Here is a 20,868-nt window from a genome sequence, read left to right as displayed (position 1 = left end):
AACTCTAGTGAACGTATCCAAATTGGCGAACCACTTAAAGTCGGTGTGTCATTGTGTTTTACTAGATTTATACTACTCTATGCCTCTATCCTTTAACCATGAAAACACACCACCAATCAACCAAAACTAGTAACTTTTGTGCAAGTAGATTAGACGTGAATCACAAACCAAAGGGTGAAGAAAGCATTTGAAACCAAAGAACCAACACCAACACATCAAATTCCTTACAATGGATTCTTCTTGTCATCACGTTACTTAACAAGCTCACCATGGCCAACCTAATTTCTTATATATCTTTATTCATCAACATAATCTCCTCTCTCACATAACAAATTTTTACAATCCAAAAATCATGAACCCACATATTGTCATAAAATGCCATCCTGCACCTTCAACGCCACCAAAAGCCACATTGCCAGCAAGACGTCAGATGTGTCGGGACGCCAAGCTACAACGACAACGTTGCCTTTGGCCAGTCAACCTCACTAATGGGAGTCATGACGGATGAAGACGATGTCGTGATTAAGACTTGTACAACCGAGAAAGCTATATTCCAAGAGAATTGCTCTGTGGAACTCAAATTGAGTTATGCATCAATATTAACTAGTGAAGAGAGAGACACACACAAGATTGTGTAGTAAGGAAGAAGGGGTGTGGAAGGTGAGTGAAAAAAGAAAAGAACTCCAAAAATAAAAAAAAAAAAAAAAAGAGAGAGAGAGAGAGGAAGAGAAAAAGAAAGAGTGATGAATAGCATAGGGGACGGGTTGTAGAAAATAATGAGAATGGAGATGGTTCTTTGGGGGGAAATTGTACGAGAAGATCAGTGGTGGGTTAAAATAAAAAATAAATAAAAGATGAGTGTGATAGAAGAATAGAGTGGTTGGATCAACACGAAGAAAACATAAAAGGAGTGTGATGGTGTACATACTTAAATTAGAGAAAATGAGTGAATTTGGAAAGATGATGTTTGTTTTGGGGGGAGGGGGAATAGAAGAAGAAATACTTTGAAAACTACGTTATATTATTTATCTTTTAGGGTTTACAATATACAAATATTTATATCTTATTTTATAAGGAAAGTAATTACAAAATATAAGGACACTAAATTCTAAAGATTACAGTTCCTAATCCTACTTCAAATAAGAACATTTACAATTAAGACTCAAATCAACACTCCCCTCAAGTTGGTGTATAAATATCATACATGCCCAACTTGATAATTGAGTATTGGAAAACCTTACTAGATACCGCATGAGTAAGAATATCAGCTAACTGCTCTCCTGAACTCATAAACGATATAGACACAATTTTCCTTTCAAGATTTTCCTTGACGAAGTGTCAATCAACCTCCACATTCTTTGTTCGATCATGTTCCGGATTATTAGCAATCTCCCTTTCACATTTATTGTCACAATATCACTCCATAGCCTCCTTTGATTCAAAACCAAGACATCTCAAAAGTTTACGTAACCAAAGAAGTTCACATATTCAGTGTGTCATACCTCTATACTCAACTGTCGCAAACGACCTTGACACGACTTTTTGCTTCTTACTATGCCACGTAACCAAATTACCTCCAACAAACGTAAAATATCCAGATGTAGACCATCTATCAGTAACATTGTTAGCCCAATCTACATCTTAAAACCTCTCAACCTTTAGATGTCCATGTTTTCCATAAAGTATTCATTTAACGAGTGCAGACTTCAGATATACCAAAATTCGCATTACCGCAGCCATGTGATCTTCACTGGGCGAGTGCATAAACTGACTTACAACACCCACAACATATGCAATATCAGTATGAGTATGAGATAATAAATTAATCTCCCCACAAGTCTTTGATACCTACCCCTATCAACAGAAACCTAATCTGGGTAAATACTCAAGTGATGTTTTTCTACTATAGGACTATCCACAGGTTTACACCCTAATAAGAGTACTTCTATTGAAATTTATCAAGCGAAATAGAACATTTCTTTTTGCCCAAATGAATAAAAGTTGTTGAAGACCCCATATTTTTTGCCATGCATGTTGTAAAACATCCCCACGTTGGCCTGTAATGTTTCAAGATTCATTTCCCAAGCTAGGAAAGTTGAAGTTGCCCAGCAATATAGAGAGTTGGTGTGGCTCTTCTGCAAACTCAAATAGATTAAGTTTTATGGTGCATGCTCTAAAAAGCAAGTAGCTTTCCTTCGAGGTATTGGGCATGTAGATGCCACCTTTCCAAATTTAAGTGCTTTGAGGCTTGAGGAAATGCAGAACTCGATGCATCAGAGGAAGAAGAATTCCCCACAAGCAGACCCAAATCTAAAGGACATTTGCAATACCGTTCCAGAATTTAACAATTTTGGAAGTTGTTGGTTGTCACAGCTGGAAACATGTAAAAGAATTGACAGTTGGGAATTGTAAAAGAATGATACACATGGAGGAAATTACATGTTGTTTGTTTCTTTGTAATGGTCCTCATTTTAAATTCTGCAGTCCTTATAAGCTGATTTTACTGGCCGACTTCACACAAATCAATGGTTAAGATATTTTTTTCTCTCTCTTCAACGACCTCGGTCTTTGAGTCCTTAAGCTCCGGCACAAAGATCCGAAGAAGATCTCAACTCCTTAATTCCAAATGATTTTGGTGCCTAGCGGATTCTAGGTTAAGCATTGAATGTAGAAAACTACTTTACTACTGAAAGAATAGCAAAATCTTTTGTTGAATCTCAATCATAAATAGACACGTGTTCAAATAATTAAAACAAAATAGTATAATTAGACTTGTGTTCATTTATGATTGGGAGTTCAACAATGAAGTAGTATTCTTGAATTTATCACAATAACCAATAGGCCAGTCCTATTTAAATATTGAATTCATCATTCGAGAACGGAAGTTGACACTCTCATTCACAACACAAACCCCAGTCTTCGATTTTGGAAAGGCTTACGCTGTCGTTTTGCTGACGCATCATTTGTCAGCCATTATAACCCGAACCCGAATCTGTCCGAGTTCGTCCGAGTTGATCAGGAAAATCAAAGCGAAGCCCGGAAGAACAGAAAACGAATTCCTACTTCAGAGTGTGAAAGAGAACACTGCGATACGACATCGTTGCGTTGTGAACCTGTGCTTCGCTTTTGCATTTGGTACAAGAAGAAGAAGATGCTCCGAAAGCGTGGCGGGAAATCGGAGACAGGGAAGCGGGCAAGCTCCGCCCAAATTTGTTCTCGAATCGAATCAAGTCGACCCGGATCCAAACGCTCCTACTCTCCAATCACAAAGACATCATCTCCCCTCACCGCGGCTCCGTCAACTCTCTCCAGCTCGATTTGACGGAGGGCCGGTACCTGTTATACGGCGCCTCCATGCTTCCGCTGCCGTGGTCGATGTCCAGCGCGGGACCGATTACTTAGGCAACGGAGTTATCACGAGGCACAAATGCCTGTTTGCGGTGGATAAGCAGCACGAGCACGGGCATAAGTTCGCGGTGTGGTATCCCGTCGACACCGGACTGTTTGTGACGGGGTCGTACGATCATCACATCAATGTTTGGGATACGAATACGACGCAGGTGCTGATGGACTTCAAGATGCCGGGGAAGGTGTACGGAACTGCAATGTCGCCGTTGGCAACTTCTCACATGCTCGTTGCTGCCGGAACCGAAGATGTTCAAGTCCGCCTCTGTGATATTACCTCTCTGGGGCTATTGCTCACACCTTGTCTGGCCACCGCGGTATGTCCCAAAATTCACAGAATTCGACGTTTAATGCACACTTGATGCATAGAAAGTTAGAAAATTTAAACTTCTTATCATGGTTATGTGAACGCATGAAACATTTTGGATGACAATATTGAGGATATAAGCAGGGATTGTTCTTGAAATTTAGGGTGGACAATCACGAATGTTGCGAAAATTCGCTTCTTTAAACAATCCGGCCTAGTCGATTTTCTCAGCATTTTGTAATTTGTAGCATTTGGATTTTCTGGTTGAACCCTGTAAGTGGCGGAATTCATGCTTAGAACCTTAGTATCGTAAAAGCTAGGTTTCAGCTCTTGGTAGATTTATGTTCTTCCTTTGGGTTCTCTAGTTTTTGTTTATAAAAGTGCAAGTGTTTTTAGCCTTGTTTCTTGGGTTTAAGTTTAACTTATAACCGAGAATAAAGTTGCGTGCATCAGGAGGGTCCTAGGTGCTGTATTTTTCGTGATCGCAGGTGGTGTGATGATTGTGGAATGGTCTACTCCTAGCCAGTGGGTTTTGCTTACAGGTGAATGTGATGCTGCAATACCTCTTTGGGACATTAGGGGTGCCGGATGTTTTCTTGTTTTGGATCAATCTCAGTCTCAGCTTGTATGGGAGACGTCCACCCATCCTGGAACGCTCTGCCATAATTAAGGTTTTCTGTTTTTATTGGCTGAGCCAAAAGCGATTGTTTTCAAATTACTCATCCCGTATGTATGTGTATTATTTTTCTAATAGAGATGAAACCCATAAGTATTGGTGGTTCCTACCAAATAGGTTAATTTGTCACTTTACTCGCGCCCCATGTGAAAGTGTTTTAATCAATTTAAAAGTATTCTAAAACAAGTTCACAATCATGTTAACTTTAGCGATCATCACCACTTGAATCTTAAGAAATAGTCATGTAAACCTTATTCCATTGTCATGTGAACCTTAAGGGTTAGTATGGCAGCCTAGGCTGGATAAGCCTAGAACAGAGTCTAAGCTCTGAATATCCCACTCCTATCTCTTCATGATCTAGCATTTTCTCTATGGTCAAATTTTGCCTAGAAAGATAGTTCCATTTCCGCAATTCGTTCATTGTTTTCATTCTGGTTAAATTAGAGTCAGTCTCCTGCACACTTGCAGTTTCTTCGTTGCAGCAACCTTTTTTTTTTTTCCCTTTCTGGTTAAATTACACATAATATAACACAATAATAACATTGATTCTCGACAATCATCAGGATTAAGGTACCATCATTTGATTAGTGCCCCATTTCCGTGATTCAAGCTAAAATCATGGAGTTTGTTGCACCTAAAAGAGGGAAAAGGATCCAAGCCGGATCCTTTTTCTGGGGATCCTATGGATCTCGCGATCGTGACCGTTTATCATACATCATGCTGTTAATTTTTGTTAGGACTATTTATATTTAATTTTAAATTTTAAATTTTGAAATAATTTATAACAGTATGATGTACGATAAACGGTTACGATCGCATGATCCCTAGGATCCCCAAAAAAAGGATCCGGCAATAATCTTTTTCCTTAAAAGAGGTTCACACTTCCTCAAATATTAAATGTTGTGATAGATTTTCTCCCAAAAAAATATAGAGGATTATCACTTTTTGTTGTTCTTGTAGGGGACTTTTCATGATGTGGATATCTCCATCATGGTGGGATGGTTTATGGGCCTCAATTTCCATCACAATCTTATCTCCAACCCTAAATAACCAAACTACTTAATGTTTGGGCTTAAACACCTTTTGAATACTTTTTAATATGTGAAGTGTGCCTTTACTTGTAGCCCACTACGGCACTATCGGTGTGGTGTAATGTAATGGGAAGATGGGGGAGTACACTCTAACAACCCCACAATTTTATTTTTCTATTTTGTACTAGCGATATAGAAGATGAGGAAATTAGACTTGAGATATTGGATACAGAGTAAATACTTTTAATCAGCTGAACTACTTTGGCATCGCAAATGTGATTGCATTCGAACACCTTCTCTAGATAATAAAATATCAAGATAATCCCAACTATTCAAAAGATAATTATTATGATTATGATAATTATAATAATATAAATAATTGGAAGTCAACTTGATATTTTTCTCATGTGATAATCTATAAATGACACAATATTAAAGTTGGAACGAAAGACACGAAAACATAAAAACAATCTTTTACATTTGAAAGGTTCTAACGATCTTTGTAGATGTAGTAACACTATAATCCAATGATACTCTTCTATATTAGTAAATGACAAGTTTCATGTTCGACTAATATAAATGACAAGTTCAATACATATTTATGTATGACATATTATCTAGTTTAGCCCAAATTCCCCCCTCAAAGTAAAGTATGGTTGTAGGAAAAAAAAAAAAAAAAAAAAAAAAACAACCCATCAAAATATCACAAGAATTAAAAAAGCCGGACTCATCATTGCACCCCGAACCCGAATAAATTTGGTTCTTTCATGATTTCTATGGGTTTAGCTAAAATTTAGCATGCCAGAGTGCACATAAAGAGTAAACTGCAAGAAAGACTCTGAAAAGCAGACATATACATAATAAGTGATTATAGCAGCCTGAATCATCCCTCTATATATAGATGGCTTCCTAAAATGTCGCAGAAAATTGAGTTTATTTGGCTACATTGGAACCGATCGTTTCTATTCTTGTATACCCATTTAGAACCCTGAGAAGTTGACCGAAGTTTTAGGTCTAGGCATATAATTGCAGTTTCTTAATTTTGGACTGTTGATTTTTTTTTTTTTTTTTTGGTTGAATTTATCATATTCAATCTCATCCCGTTAAATTTAACATTTTTATAAATTTTAAATTAAATAATTTGGAATTAAGACCGTTAGATCAACTAATAGTGCAGATAAATACGGCCCGATCAAAAAAATACAGCAATTGGGATTGCACATGGGCGACCGGCAACCCATCGGGCTGGACCCCACTTCCCCTCAACCGTTCCCTTTTTACTTTATTTTTTTTCTTTAACTTTTGAAGAAATTTTTTATTGTGACGAGAACACAAGTGATACATTACGTATCACTACGTAAGTGGTGAAAAATTTTATTTTATAAGTTATTAATTTTTTAAAATATATATCTCACTATTTATATAATAACACGTGATGTACTATCTCGTGAGCTGATAAAATCTCTCCAACTTTTGGCGAGTTTCCTTCCCTCTTGGTCAGTCATGCGTGTTTCCATACCTTCTCTACAGTTTACACGCGTCCATCATCTTTTTTCTTTTTCTTAGTTGTTGTGCCGAGGCTGCCCTCCAGCTGGATCTCTGGAAGTTTCCTCTGATTTCTATCACCCATCCAATCTATCTGACTATGCACTCCACTGATTTTGCTCCACCTGCTGACCACCCATTTCGATTCCTTATCCAAAAGATAATAACAAAATAATGAATAACAGCATGTAGGCATGCATGATCTTAGGCCTAGTTAGGTGGCTTTGCATTCGAACACCTTCTTTGAATAATAAAATGTTAAAATAATTCCAATTATTCGGAAGATAATTATTATAATTATGTTAATCATAATAATATAAATACTTGAAAAGACATTTTATGCCCTCTCATTCCACGCGTCTGTCATCTTTTTCCTTTTTCTTCGTTGTTGTGCCCTCCAGTTGGACCACTGGAATTTTCCTCTGGTTTTTATCGGAATTGGATTCTCTTCTGAGCTCGGAATTGGATTCTCTCCTGAACACAAACTCAGAAGCTTGTTGATGGTTTGTTGAATTTTAATTCAACGATTATAAACAGAGAATTTCTTTAAAAATTATGATAATTATAATTCTTAAATCAAAATCCAACGATTAGCAAGCTCCTGAGCTTGTGTACATAAAGAGAATCCAATTCCGTTTCTATCACCCGTCCAATCCATCTGACTCATCATTGCACTCCCACCAATTCCTCTCTCCCTCTCTCCCACGCGTCATTTACTCTCTTATTACACTCAGACTCCCCCATCTCCCAATACGGTCATTCTCTCTCATACCATCTGTCCCCCTCTGCAACTCTCCTTCTCCCTCTCGGCAAAACCGAGAACTACCACCGTATCACCTCCAAACACCACCCAAACTCACCCAACAGCGAAGGGGTCAAGGCGGTGGAGAAGTGTGTTAATGGTTTTGTGTTCTTCTTGATAATTGTATGTGTCTATGCCCTCATGATATTATGAATTTATGACATATCACGGGATTGTTTGTGATATGATTATATACATAATAATAAAGATAATAGTTCATATTTTTAGTAAGGGTTAATGGTTCTATGTTTTTACGATGAATTGTCTAGTGTTAGGAGGGTATATTCAATTGAGAATTTGAAAGATTTTAATGAATTTTATAAATTCAAGTATTTTTATAGAGTTAATTGATTTGTAGAGTTTTTATATAAATTTTAATTCAATTCTCTCAAAATTTCATAAGAAGATGTAAGATTTGTGTATACTTAAAATTCTCTCAAATTCTCTCAAATTCCTCAACTTTTTCAAATTCTTTAAAATTAATTTCTTAATTTCTGATTGAATACACTTAGAATGATATATATATATATTTTTTTAAATCTTAATTGAATACTACTGAATTTCAAAGAATTTTAATAATCCATCTTAAAATCATAATTGAATACATGTTCAATTTCATATAATCACTTAAAAATTTAATTGAATACCCCTAAATTACATATTTGATCGTCCTCTAATCAAGATAATCTAATGTGTAGAACAAAGCAAAATCCATTGAAAAAAATGTCATCAAATTCGATTTCAATTAATTAATATTTTACCATAATAGTTACCAATCTATTTGTCCTGAGGTATTTCATCTTTTCTATACAAATTTACCAATATAATTTTAGGAAAATTAATGAAAAGAACTTGAAAACTTTGAATTTTAATGATAAGGACAAAATAAAAAGTAAAATGAATAGTACCATGATTGACTTTTTAGTGTAAAAATGTGGTTTTTCGTTAAAGTGAACAGTACCGCGAGTTTTTCGTTAAAATTCCTTATAATTTTATCATTCTCAACTCACTTGATGATTAAGTTTAGAAAAATGTGTTTTCACCATGTTTTTATAGAAAATTATACTAATAAAAATCATCTAATCTAACAGTCTAAAATTAAAAAAGTGTGTGAAAAGTAAAAGAATTTATATGTTAAGTATATCATTGTGTTGTTCCACCATGCATTAGTTTTAGTAAATAAGATAGATATTTAATCTGATTTAATTTGTATTTAATAGAAATAATTGTTTTGATAAGTGTGAAATATATTGTCTGCATGCTTAATAACAAATTATTTGCTTTTTTTGGTGCCAGCTATTCTCAACTTCATTGGTAGTGACACACAACAACAATTATGTGCTCCAAATGTTTGCAAATTCAAGAACACTGAAGCAAATTATTCTCTCCATAGTGCTCAAGTCGCTGACAGCTGGCATGCTAATGCTATTTTCCAACAAAACTTTATTTAAACTATTTTTTTAAACATACACAAGGTGATTGCTAGTGTTGTAGTGTAACACTAATCTGGGAATTTCACATTTTCTCCTTCTTTCGATTCTTTTTTGGGAAAAGGATCCCTTCGGATCCATTAGGTGATGCTCGTATAGATCCTCACATCCCAGCCGTTTATTATGTAATAGGTGATTAATTTTCGTCAAATACTATTTGAGTTTAATTTAAAATGATAAAAGTTAAATAATTTATGACCACACGATACACGATAAACGATTGAAATGTAAAGATTCTTATGATCTCCACGTAATAAATCAGGAGGAGATCCTTTTCCTTCTTTTTGTAACTTCATGTGCCGTTTGGGACTGAAGTATATAATAGTATAAAAATTGAAGATATTTCTAAAAAAAAAAAATTATCATTTATCATTCCTTTCATCAGATATGCTTTTTGGCATTATTACAGGTTTCAATTTTTTTGGAACTTATGGATATTTTTTTTTTTTAAAGGACAACCGGTGGCAAGTCATAGTTATTCATTCCTTTTGGGAACCGAAAAGATTCACAGAAGCATTTCAACCTCTTATCGCCACAATCAAGCAGACTCACCAGCTATATCAACATTGAGTAACTTATTTGACTTTAGTTTTCCTAGCCTAGTGAATATGTTAATTACTGCCTTCTCTGCCTTTTTTTTGTTTCTTTTAAAAAAAATTGTTTTCTTATGAATTAAAATAAATAAAAATCTGAGAATAGAAATTTAGAAAGAATGAGTGTAAATATAGAACCCATATTATTCATTGTATGTAAAAATTGATTAAAAAACTACGAATGTATCAATACATTAAATGAGTCATCAACTTTCACCAAATCAATAACTTACAACTAAGAATGTGAGTAAATTTTGGTATAGGTGTTATACAAGTGTTGTTTTACAACAACTGTATGTAAGTCTATTTTACTTGAGATTATAACATAAAAAACACACATCTATGGAGTTTGTTTTGTTTAAATTTGAGAGTGCGATTTTTAGATTTATAAATATCAAAATTTTAATATTTTTTTTGGGTTAAATTTTTTAATTCAGATTATCTTGTACATTCTGATGAGAGAGTGAGTTGAAATTATGATTTGTTTTTTTTTCATTGTAAATAGGCAAAAGTTGGTTCAAGCTTGAATTAACAGTTATATCTTTTCAAATTCCATGTTTGTAGATAATAATGATGCCTCATACAACGTTCACTATCTAGCTAAGAATGTTGATGGTGGTGAAGTCCTGCTGAATTGCTGAAAAAACGTCCTCTCCAATTGGTACAAAACCCAACTCCAATCCACACAACAATAAAATAAATAAATAAAACTAGGTAACCCTACTCTATCATTTTTTTTCTTTGTAGTATAATTCTATTGTCATATAAATTTGCTTCATGTGTTTCAATATTTTTATTTCCTTTCCTAGGATGCTTCCTTAACAATCAACAAATATTGGACAAAAGCTTTTAGCGTTGAAGCAAAATATTTTTGCCTAATTTGGCAAATTCTTTGCATCTTCGAAACACGATATCTCTTACAATTTTTAATCTTCCGTCAACTCGCAGGCATAACTTTATAGGCCATCCTAATTGGTGACCTGCATCTTTTTTTAATTGACCTTAGTGAAGTACACAATTTTACATGCAGTTTAGGGCCCATTTGATAACCTAGTTTTAGAGTACACAAGTTGTTAAATTAGAAGAAGAATATAAAACTTAGTGCTTTTAGATTTCTTAGTTGTTTTTGCTTTTGGTTAGCAAATTGCAATTCTATCCAAAAGAACTTTGCAAGAAAGAAAGAAATTATTACTCCTCCTTCTTACTTCATTAGCTTATTCTTAATTTACAGAACAACCGATTTGCATTGGTGCTCCAAGGAACGTAAATATTGAAGATCAACTCACTTCATCCATAACCAATAGAGCTAAGGGTACGTTATTTAATTATAACCGTATTTGATTTGAGTTGGAATCTTGGATCTCATTTATGGCATTTGGTTTGCTTCCAAATATGGTGCCATGCAAGCTTGTACTTTTCAGTCAGTGTATTGATTATGTATCGTGTTTATGTTAAATCTGCAATAGTTTAGTGTACATAAGTGAAGAAATCTTGAAAAAGAATGAAGAACAAATCAGAGAATTTTAGAGATGAAATGCTTGAGCTAATAATAGCAGCTCAACATCCTTCATACAATTTTATCTCTTCTCCTTCACTACCAAACAAAAACAATTACTCTGAACCCTTCAATCTAAAAAAACTAATTTGGTGCATACACTCGTCTAATGAAACCAAGTCCACACCTAGTTCACTAACAACAAAGTAACACTAGCAGCTACATAACACTAGCCTAATGGAATTCAAGCAAACAAACACAAACAAATTTCTTGTGTTCCAAGTTGTAGGATCAAAACCAAATCTCATTTAGCTCCAACATTCCCTTCTAAATGGATTATGCTTTGACTCCAAGTAGTCCTCTCAGATAAACAAATATGTTTTTAGGCAGAGTTTTGCTGAAAATATCTGCAGTCTAATCTTCAAACTTGCAGTACAACAACTCAATTGTGTTTTCCAGCAATGCCCCTCGGATGAAATGAAATTTTCTTTTAATGTGTTTAGTCTTCTGATGGAACACATGATTTTTAGTCTTGGTTATTGCATAGTTGTTGTCACACATGAACGGTGTGGCATCCAATTGCATTTCTCGAAAATCGTTCAGAACAAATCTTAGCCATATAGCTCGAAATGTTGCTTTAGCAGCACTCGCATACTCAGCTTCTGTGATGGACAGTGCAAAACTTTGTTGCTTGACTGAAGCCCAAGAAAATATCCCATATCCAAATGTAAAGACATAACCTGAGGTAGTTCTTATATCATCCTCACTTCCACCCCAGTCACTATTACAAAAGCCAGTTAGATCTGCATTTTCACTTTGTATACTTGAGTCCAAAATCCAAGGTTCATGAGATGTATCTGAGGACCCTTTTTGCAATTTCCATGTGAATCTTTGTTATACTATGCATAAATCTTGATAGTAGGTTTGCTACAAACATGATATCAACTTTTGTTGCTGTCAAATAGAGTAGACTGCCAACAATTTTCTTGTACAAATTCTCATCGGTAACTTCAGTTCCATCATTTTTACACTTTTTCATTTGTAATCAATGGGGTAGCAACTGACTTGCATCATTTCCTTCCAAATTTCTCAAGTAAGGTCTGTGCATATTTTTGCTGATGTATGAAAATACTACTGGATTCTGGAATCACTCCAATTCCCAGAAAGTAATGAAGAAATCCCAAATTAGTCATTTCGTAATGCTTCATCATATCCTCTATGAGTTCAGAAATCATAGCTTCATTGCTTCCAGTGAACACCGCATCATCGATATAGATAAACACAATTAGCTTTTCTGAGCCTTTTCCCGTCTTTGTATAAATTGTTGCCTCACTTGAACTTTTTCTAAAACCTCTCTTGCTGAAGTAGTAGTCAATTTCACTATACCAAGACCTTGGTGCTTACTTCAGTCCATACAGTGCCTACCTTAATTTGAACACCTTCTCATCTTTATTTGGAACCACAAAACCTTATTCCAATATGCTATTGAGAAAAGCTGAATTTATGTGTGGCCAAAGCAATTAAAGTCCTAATAGTGTCCAACCTTGCCATTAGAGCAAAGGTTTCATTGAAATTCATTCCAGGTTGTTGGAAATAACCCTTAGCAACTAGTCTTACATTGTTCTTTTGTACAAAGCCATCTAGATTCAATTTGGTCTTATAGATGCCTTTCACACCTATCACTAGTTTGTTCCTTGGTCTATTCACAAGTTCCCAAGTTGAGTTTTTCTCAATCATACAATTCCATCGTTCATTGCCTTCTGCCAAGATTGGTCATTCTCAACTTCTTCAAAGCTTTCAGGTTCCACTATACGATAGTTGCAGGTTGCATAAATCTCACTCAACCACCTCATTCTTAATGAAGTTGATCCTAAGGGAGAGTCTTGCACTTCTAGGTCCTCTAGTGTTGAACTTAAACGTTGGGGAGACTAAATTTCAGACACAATTTCACTCTCAATTTGTGTTTCACATTCCACTTCATCAAGTCTAAGTGGTACTAAGATGATATCTTCAATCTTTTTATCCCAATTCCTAACAGCTTCTTTATTAATTATGACATCCCTCAAAATAATCACCTTGTAAGTTTCAAGGTTGAAAAATCTATACCCTTTCTCTTAACTCCTATATCCCACATAGATGCATTTCGTGGTGTTGTCTTCAAGTTTGTGTCTCAATTGTGTTGGCATCTGTGCATAACAAATAGAACACCCTTGGATGCTTCACACCAAGTTTCCTACCACTAAATGCTTCAAAAGGATTCATTTTATCAAGTGTCTTTATTGGATATCTGTTGAGAAGATAGACTACTGTTTTAACTGCCTCACTCCAAAATGAATGTGGCATCGCCGTCTAATTTTTCCTCTCTGTAATACCATTCTACTATGATGAGTAAGCAACAGTTAGTTGTTTCTGTAGTCCTATATCCTCACATAACTCCTTGAACTCAATTGAGGTATATTCGCCACCTCTACCACTTCTAAGCTTTTTTATTTTTAGTCCATGTTGTAGTTCAACCATTGCTTTGAACTTTTTGAAAACAAAAACGCTACTCTTACCACATAATTTTACCTTAACTTGTATCATTTCTTTAATAGAGATAAAAACCAATTGTGTTACTGGGCCCCACTTTATTAAAACGTAATTAATATTCGAAAATTACAATTAAATGCCAAAAAACTAGAGTTAGTTTCTAATCTTAGACAATGTTTTCTTCAAAAAGTAATCTTTTTCAAGAAGTGGAATAGAATTTTCCGTTTTTCATAATACGCTTTGAAATGTACTGTGTTTATTTATAAGTTGTTGAAAGATTACTCCTAAGTCAATTAGAAAAGCAAAGTATTTCTTGATCTCCTTTTTTTCTAATTTATTTTGTATTCATCAGCAGGCATGGAGATTGTTAATCAAATTGTCGAAAAAGTTGCCGAGTATGCAGTTGAACCAGCTATACGCCAAGTGGGTTACCTACTTCACTGCAAAAGAAACCTCGAGAGTCTACAGACTCAAGTGAACGAATTGAGTGCCGCTAAAGAGCGGCTAGAGCGCGAGGTTGTTGGAGCTGAAGAAAAAGGTGAAAAAATCCACACTGACGTCCTGAACTGGCGGAAAAGCGTGGTTGAGATCACCGAGAAGGCGAACGAATTATGCAAGCCTGATACGCAAGCAAAGATGAGCTGTCTCCGTGGGGTCTGTCCAAACCCGGTGCTCCGTTACAAGCTAGGCAGGAGATCAACAAAGTTGGAGCAGGCGGTTGTTGAGCTCTACGCAAGAAGAGATTTCGCTATCATTTCGTACAATGTCCGCCCACAAGAGGTATCCATGGTTTCTCACAAACAGTATGAGGTATTTGATTCGCGGACTTCAATTGTAAAGGAAATCATGGATGAACTGAGAATTCCTAATACCGACCTGATTTTGGTGTATGGTATTGGAGGCGTGGGGAAGACCACACTGGTTGAAGAAGTCCTTAGGCAAGCTGTAAAAGAAAAGTTATTTGTTGATGCGGTTATGGTAAGAAGTGTGCAAAATCTGGACCTTGAAGGAATTCAAAAAGAAATTGCCAGAAAGTTAGGTATGGAAGTTTATGAAAGCGAAACTATGTCAGACAGAGCACTTCGTCTGTGTAACAGGATAAAAGCCAAGAAAGTTCTTGTAATTTTAGACAACATTTGGGAAAGCATTGACTTGCAGAGTGTAGGACTTCCTTGTCTGCCGACTTGTAGAATACTGTTGACATCCAGAACTCGAAAATTGCTATCCTCAGAGAAGCGGTTGCAAAAAGACTTTGCGTTTCAAGTTTTAAATGAGGAAGAAGCTTGGCGTTTATTTGAGACGAAGGCAGGTGGTGTTGTTAAAAATCCCAACATACAAACTATGGCAACTGAAGTAGCCAAAAAATGCGGAGGTTTGCCAGTTTTGGTTGTCACAGTCGCAAGCTCTATAAGAAATAGAAGTACTTTACCAGTATGGAGGGATGGCTTGAGGTGCCTAAAAGTGTTTGACAACGAACACTCAAGCGAACAAGAAGCATACTCGGCTTTAGAGTGGAGTTACAATCAATTGGATGATCAAAAGCTTAAGCCCCTATTCTTGATATGTGGAATTTTGGTACGTCTTGGGGGAGCCTATGCTACTTTGACAAACTTGTTGAAATATACAATTGGTTTGGGTTTGTTTAATAGCATTGACTCAGTGGAGCACGCACAATATGCATTGCACTCGTGGATTGAAGAGCTTAAGGATTCTTGTTTGTTACTCGAATCCGAGGATAATACATCATTCACAATGCATGATATGGTACGCGATGTTGCCATCTCGATTGCATCCAAAGGCCAACGTGCCTTATTAAGAACATATGGAGATGAGTTGAAGGAATGGCCAAACAATAAGGATTTTTTGGAAAATTGCACAATGATCTCTTTGCCTTGCAAAAACAAGCCTAGGCTTCCTGAAGTTTTGAAATGCCAACAACTGGAGTTATTTCATTTGCAATATGATGGTGACTTGCTTGAAATCCCAGGTAACTTTTTTGAGGAGATGAGAAAGCTTAAAGTTATGGATTTTACCAATGTGCATATTTGGTCGTTACCTCCATCTCTTCTGCTCCTAGAAAATCTTCGTACATTGTGTTTGGATCAATGCGTGTTGGGAGACATAACTCTAGTCGGACAGCTATCGCAACTAGAAATTCTCAGCTTTATATATTCCAAGCTTAAAGAGTTGCCGAAAGAAATAGGGAAATTGACTCGTCTTCGACTACTCGATTTAAGCTGGTGCTCTGAACTCAAAGTGATTTCACCTAATGTTATATCAAGTTTGAAAAGTCTAGAAGACTTGAGAATGAAAAACAGCTTCACCGGATGGGTGCCAGAAGGAGTCACCGGAGAAAGAAGTAATGCTAGCATTTTGGAACTGAAGGACTTGCCTCGTTTAGCTGCATTAAGCATACATGTTCCAGATGCTAGCAGTATTCCGACGGACTTGTTCACAGACAAGTTAAAAAGATACCAAATACTAATCGGCACTGCGCCAAAATGGGACGATGTGGATGAAACCCTCAATACATTGAAGCTCCACCTCCCAACTGGCTGTGAATTGGACCATGGTCTAGAAATGTTGTTGAAGAGATCATGTGAAGATTTGTACTTGGATGGGTCGGAGGGAGCTGATAATGTTGTGTACCACTCAGGTAGTGAAGATTTTCAACAACTCAAGCATCTCCATGTGAAAAACAATGCCCAATTTACACATATCATTACTGAGGAGGTATGCCTTTGGTGTCATTCTTTCCCATTTATGCCATTAGTACTTCTTATTTATTTATTTATTTATTTGAGCGATATAATTTACAAAGAAACATGAAACAAGCACCATAGAACTTCTAGATTTTGTCTGGCTAAATTTACATATATTTGATCATTTGAAGTGGTTCAGTTTTATCCAGTGCGTATCGAGAAATATCTATTGGTATAATTTTTTCATCTAAAGATACGATTTGACTAGATAATAACAATTAATGTGAGTTCTCTTCTCTTAAAAATGGAATGTACAAATACTGCAGGTTGTGTTGCCGAACTTAACAAGCTTGGTGGTGGATCAATGTACTGGTTTAACTTTTGTGTTATCGTCTCCCATGGCTAGGAATCTTGTACAACTTAAAAAACTAGAGATAACCGGATGTGAATCAATGGAAGAGATAGTTTCAACAAAAGAATATGGTGAAGAAAAAACGGATGGCATGTTTTGTAAGCTACAACATATGAAGCTAAGAGATCTTCCAAAACTCTCTAGATTCTGCTCACTAAGTTGTAATGTCCAGTTTCCATCTTTGGAGAGTTTGAAATTGAAGAATTGTACAGAACTGAAGGGATTTGTCTTTGAACCTAAACTTGAGACTGAAGAACTATACTTTCTTTTTGACGACAAGGTAAAATTATTATACTATTGTTTCTCTTTTATTGATCATTATTCTTATGTCTAATATATTCACTTCAACAAAAAAAAAAAAAAAAAATAGAATTTAACAATTTTGTATAATTCGAATACAGGTAGGGTTTCCAAAGTTGGAGATATTGTCCATCTTTAGGCTATCTACTTTGACTACAGTATGGCACAACCAACTTGCTCCAGACTCTTTCTACAAACTTAGAGATGTTGAAGTTATCGAATGCCATAGTCTAATAAGCATCTTTACACCTAGCATTGCAGGAAGATTGAATGCTTTAGGAAGTTTATTGATAAGTTCGTGCAGTTGTTTAGAGGTGGTTTTTGAGATCGAAGAAACACCTTACACCTTTACGACTCAGTTGAAAATGTCTGGTTGTGAAAATCTAGATTCGGTATTTATAGATGACTGTAAGAGTCTGAAATATATTTTTCCATGCTCAGTGGCTAGAGGTCTTCAGCAACTACGAGAGCTAAAAGTGAAGTTCTGTTCTGGAGTGGAGGAAATAATTTCCAAGGAAGAGGGACTAGAAATGATGCCGAAGTTTGTGTTTCCAAAATCAACAAATATTGAATTTATCTGTCTAGCCCAACTTAAGAGCTTCTATCCAGGAATGCATGCTTCCGAATGGCCGCTACTCGAACAAGTGGATGTGAAGGAATGTGGTAAATTGGACATTTTTGCCTCTGAAATTTCAAGTTTCCAGAAGCATGAGTTTGGAGGTCTTTACACTCCAATTAAACACTCTCTGTTCTTAATTGACAAGGTAAAAATACATTACATAATTTTCTTAAACGAAAGTTAGCTTTTCAAGCTAGTTCATTGAAAAAATCTCCTTCTGTCGTTATTTTTGTCGTTTATCATTCATGCGTTGGCAATATTGCAGGATGCATCATTCCCCAACTTGGAAAACATGAACTTAGGCAGAGACATGGAGATATGGTGTGGTCCATCCTCATCACAGTTGTTTAGGAAACTAAAATCGTTGGTGTTTGAGTACTCCGACCAGAAAGTTTCTTTATTTGAGAATAGTGTACATCCAGATGTGACCTTCCCACATTTAAGTGTTTTGAAGCTTAAGGAAATGCGGAAGTTGAGGCATCTACACAACGAGAATTTCCCAGGGGCAGACCCAGTTTTTCCAAACTTGAAAGTTCTACATGTGGTTGCTTGTGCTGCATTGAAGGATCCGGTGTTATCTGCTATTCCCTTCAAGAATTTAACAACTTTGGAAGTAGTTGGTTGTCATAGATTGAAATATTTGACAACTTACACTATAGCCAAAACTTTAAAGCGGCTAAGAGAAATGACGGTTGGGCATTGTAAAAGAATGAGAGGAATAGGGGCAACGACATCAGATGCAGATGATGCAGAAAATGATGGTGAGATTTGTTTTAGCCAGTTGCAAAGTTTGAAACTTTACTCTCTACCACGTCTGCAAGATTTCTTCTCTGGAAATTGCATTGTCAAATTCCGATCCTTGAAAACCGTACATATATACAAATGCCCTGAGTTGAAGATTAACTACCTTGAGTGGAAGAGTTCCCCAGAACTAGGAGTGCAGATAACAGAGGAGGTAGTACGAGATTATTATTGGTGTCGCAAGGACGATGACGACGACAATGAAGGTGATGCAGATGGTGGTCTTGGTGATGGTAATGAATCTAATGATGATGTTTACGGTAGATGGTGATGATATTTCTGATGACGGAAGCTATGAAGATTCTAATGGCGATAGTGATGGTGATGCAGATATTGATGATGGGGGGTGGTGGTCGTCGTGGTGGTGATGACAATGCTACACTTAGCATATATGAAAGCAATAGTTTTCTTCTTAACGAGAAATTTTTCATAGGGACGGGAATACAAGTGGTATACCACATGTTTAAATAGAAGTAGTGAGAAATTTTATTTTTTAAGTTATTAACTTTTTAGCACACATATCCCACCATTTGTATAATGACACGTGGTGTATCATCCCGTGTACCGGTCATACTGAAATTTTCTCCTTGGTAACATGTTTGTTATTTTTATCTGTAAAGGTAATTGGTTTTGGGTTTTACAAAACACAATTTTCTCCCATAATTTTTATTCACTTTTTTAATTGAGGGGTTCATGTTGAGACACCCATGCTGAAGTACAAGAATTTACCTCCAATCAAGAGGCTAATCACAGCATGACACGTGTCAATGTCGGAATAAAGCTCCTAGAGCCCCACATCGACTGTGCACGAAAGCCAGAGACTTCTCAACTATAAAAGAAGATCACATTAGAGCTTGCTAATGATGATTATGCTTAGACCATTGTGTCATGTAAACTCTATATTATTATTGAAAAATCATCTACCTTCGCGGACGTAGCCCAACTTAGATGACCGGAGTAACCGTGCAAAGGTCATAAACTTGACACTTTACTTTGTTCCAAAGTATCTCCAATTTTGTGCATCAAGATTTGGCGTCGTTTGTGGGAAACGACACTTATTCCTACTCTCATCAGCTTTGTCAAGCTAGTATCCATTGTTTGGACACTCTTCTTTGATCATGTATCCCTCTCCAACATGGGGAGCCAAGGAAGCCACAACACCCAGAACGACACCCCTTTCGTGTCTAGCGTGAGGCAGTGACTGAAGGAAAGAAAGAAAGTTGTTCTTCAAGCTAAGTTCGAGGAGTTGAAAGCTTAGAACAACAAATAGTAATCAGGAGTGAGATCCTCTATGAACAACATGGGACGCTCTTTGAGATGTTCCACGAGATTTGACATACCTTGTCTTACGACCCTAGCCTAATTAAACCCTAGCCATCACATGGGCCTTCACATGAGTAGCTAAAGGACCAAAACAATATGGGCAGACAAATAGAAGGCCCGAATAAAATTAAGCCACAAATTTCAACAGTGGATTGCATGTTGGGAGGCGTCCACCCATCTTGGAAGGCTCTTCCACAATTAAGGTTTTCTTTTTTTCTTGGCTAAGCCAAACATGTTTGTTTTCAAATTACTTATCACGCATGTGTACTGTCTTTCTAATAGAGATAAAACTCATATGTATTGGTTGGCCCTACCAAATATTTGTCACCTGACTCGCCCCCCATGTGAAAGAATGTTTTAATCAATTTAAAACTATTCTAAAACAATTTCACAATCATGTTAACTTTAGCGATCATCACAACTTGAACCTTAAGAAATAATTTCGCAAATGTTATTCCATTGTCATGTGAACCTTAAGGGCTTGAATGGTAGCCTAGACTGGATGCAGACTTCAGATATGCCATAATTTCGCAGACGTTTTTCCATAAAGTATTTCTTTACTGGGTGCAGGCTTCAAATATGTTAAAATTTGCATCACCTTAGCTATGTGATCTTCACTAGACAAGTGCATAAACTAACTTACAACACTCACAACATATGCAATATCAGGACGATGAGATAAATAAATTAACCTCCCCACAAGTCTTTGATATCTACCTCTATCAACAAGAACCTAATTTGGGTAAATACCCAAGTGATGTTTTTCTACCATAGGAGTATCCACATATTTACAACCTAATAAGAGTACTTCTATTGAAATTTATCAAGCAAAACAGAA

At 36.1% G+C, this 20,868-nt stretch overlaps 2 protein-coding genes across 12 annotated transcripts; both read left to right on the top strand.

The window, feature by feature from the left end:
- Positions 1 to 2,256: 2,256 nt before the first annotated feature.
- On the top strand, positions 2,257 to 4,571 carry LOC125479247. Its single transcript, XM_048588395.1, has 4 exons — positions 2,257 to 2,383; positions 2,842 to 3,722; positions 3,877 to 3,897; positions 4,208 to 4,571. The coding sequence occupies exons 1-4, from the start codon at positions 2,257 to 2,259 to the stop codon at positions 4,232 to 4,234; spliced, it is 1,056 nt and encodes a 351-aa protein (XP_048444352.1). The 3' UTR covers positions 4,235 to 4,571.
- A 2,730-nt stretch (positions 4,572 to 7,301) lies between these two features.
- LOC103945262 (probable disease resistance protein At4g27220) lies at positions 7,302 to 19,326 on the top strand. Of its 11 annotated transcripts, none has more exons than XM_048588366.1 (9): positions 7,306 to 7,889; positions 9,063 to 9,241; positions 9,710 to 9,826; positions 10,414 to 10,510; positions 11,081 to 11,161; positions 14,226 to 16,606; positions 16,902 to 17,267; positions 17,389 to 18,051; positions 18,172 to 19,326. In XM_048588366.1, the coding sequence occupies exons 6-9, from the start codon at positions 14,231 to 14,233 to the stop codon at positions 18,976 to 18,978; spliced, it is 4,212 nt and encodes a 1,403-aa protein (XP_048444323.1). In that variant the 5' UTR covers positions 7,306 to 7,889; positions 9,063 to 9,241; positions 9,710 to 9,826; positions 10,414 to 10,510; positions 11,081 to 11,161; positions 14,226 to 14,230; the 3' UTR covers positions 18,979 to 19,326. The 11 variants fall into 11 exon arrangements, with proteins under 11 accessions (XP_018502488.2, XP_048444325.1, XP_009354083.2 ...); XM_048588364.1 differs by having other exon boundaries at positions 7,307 to 7,889; positions 14,229 to 16,606; XM_048588359.1 differs by having other exon boundaries at positions 7,307 to 7,889; positions 10,414 to 10,563; positions 14,229 to 16,606.
- The last annotated feature ends 1,542 nt before the right edge of the window (positions 19,327 to 20,868 follow it).

This window comes from the organism of the source record quoted next, unplaced genomic scaffold (assembly GCF_019419815.1).
Source record: "Pyrus x bretschneideri cultivar Hongxiangsu unplaced genomic scaffold, Pyrus_bretschneideri_v1 Contig28, whole genome shotgun sequence".
NCBI classification, from domain to species: domain Eukaryota; kingdom Viridiplantae; phylum Streptophyta; class Magnoliopsida; order Rosales; family Rosaceae; genus Pyrus; species Pyrus x bretschneideri.
This window is presented reverse-complemented; position numbering and strand designations above follow the sequence as displayed.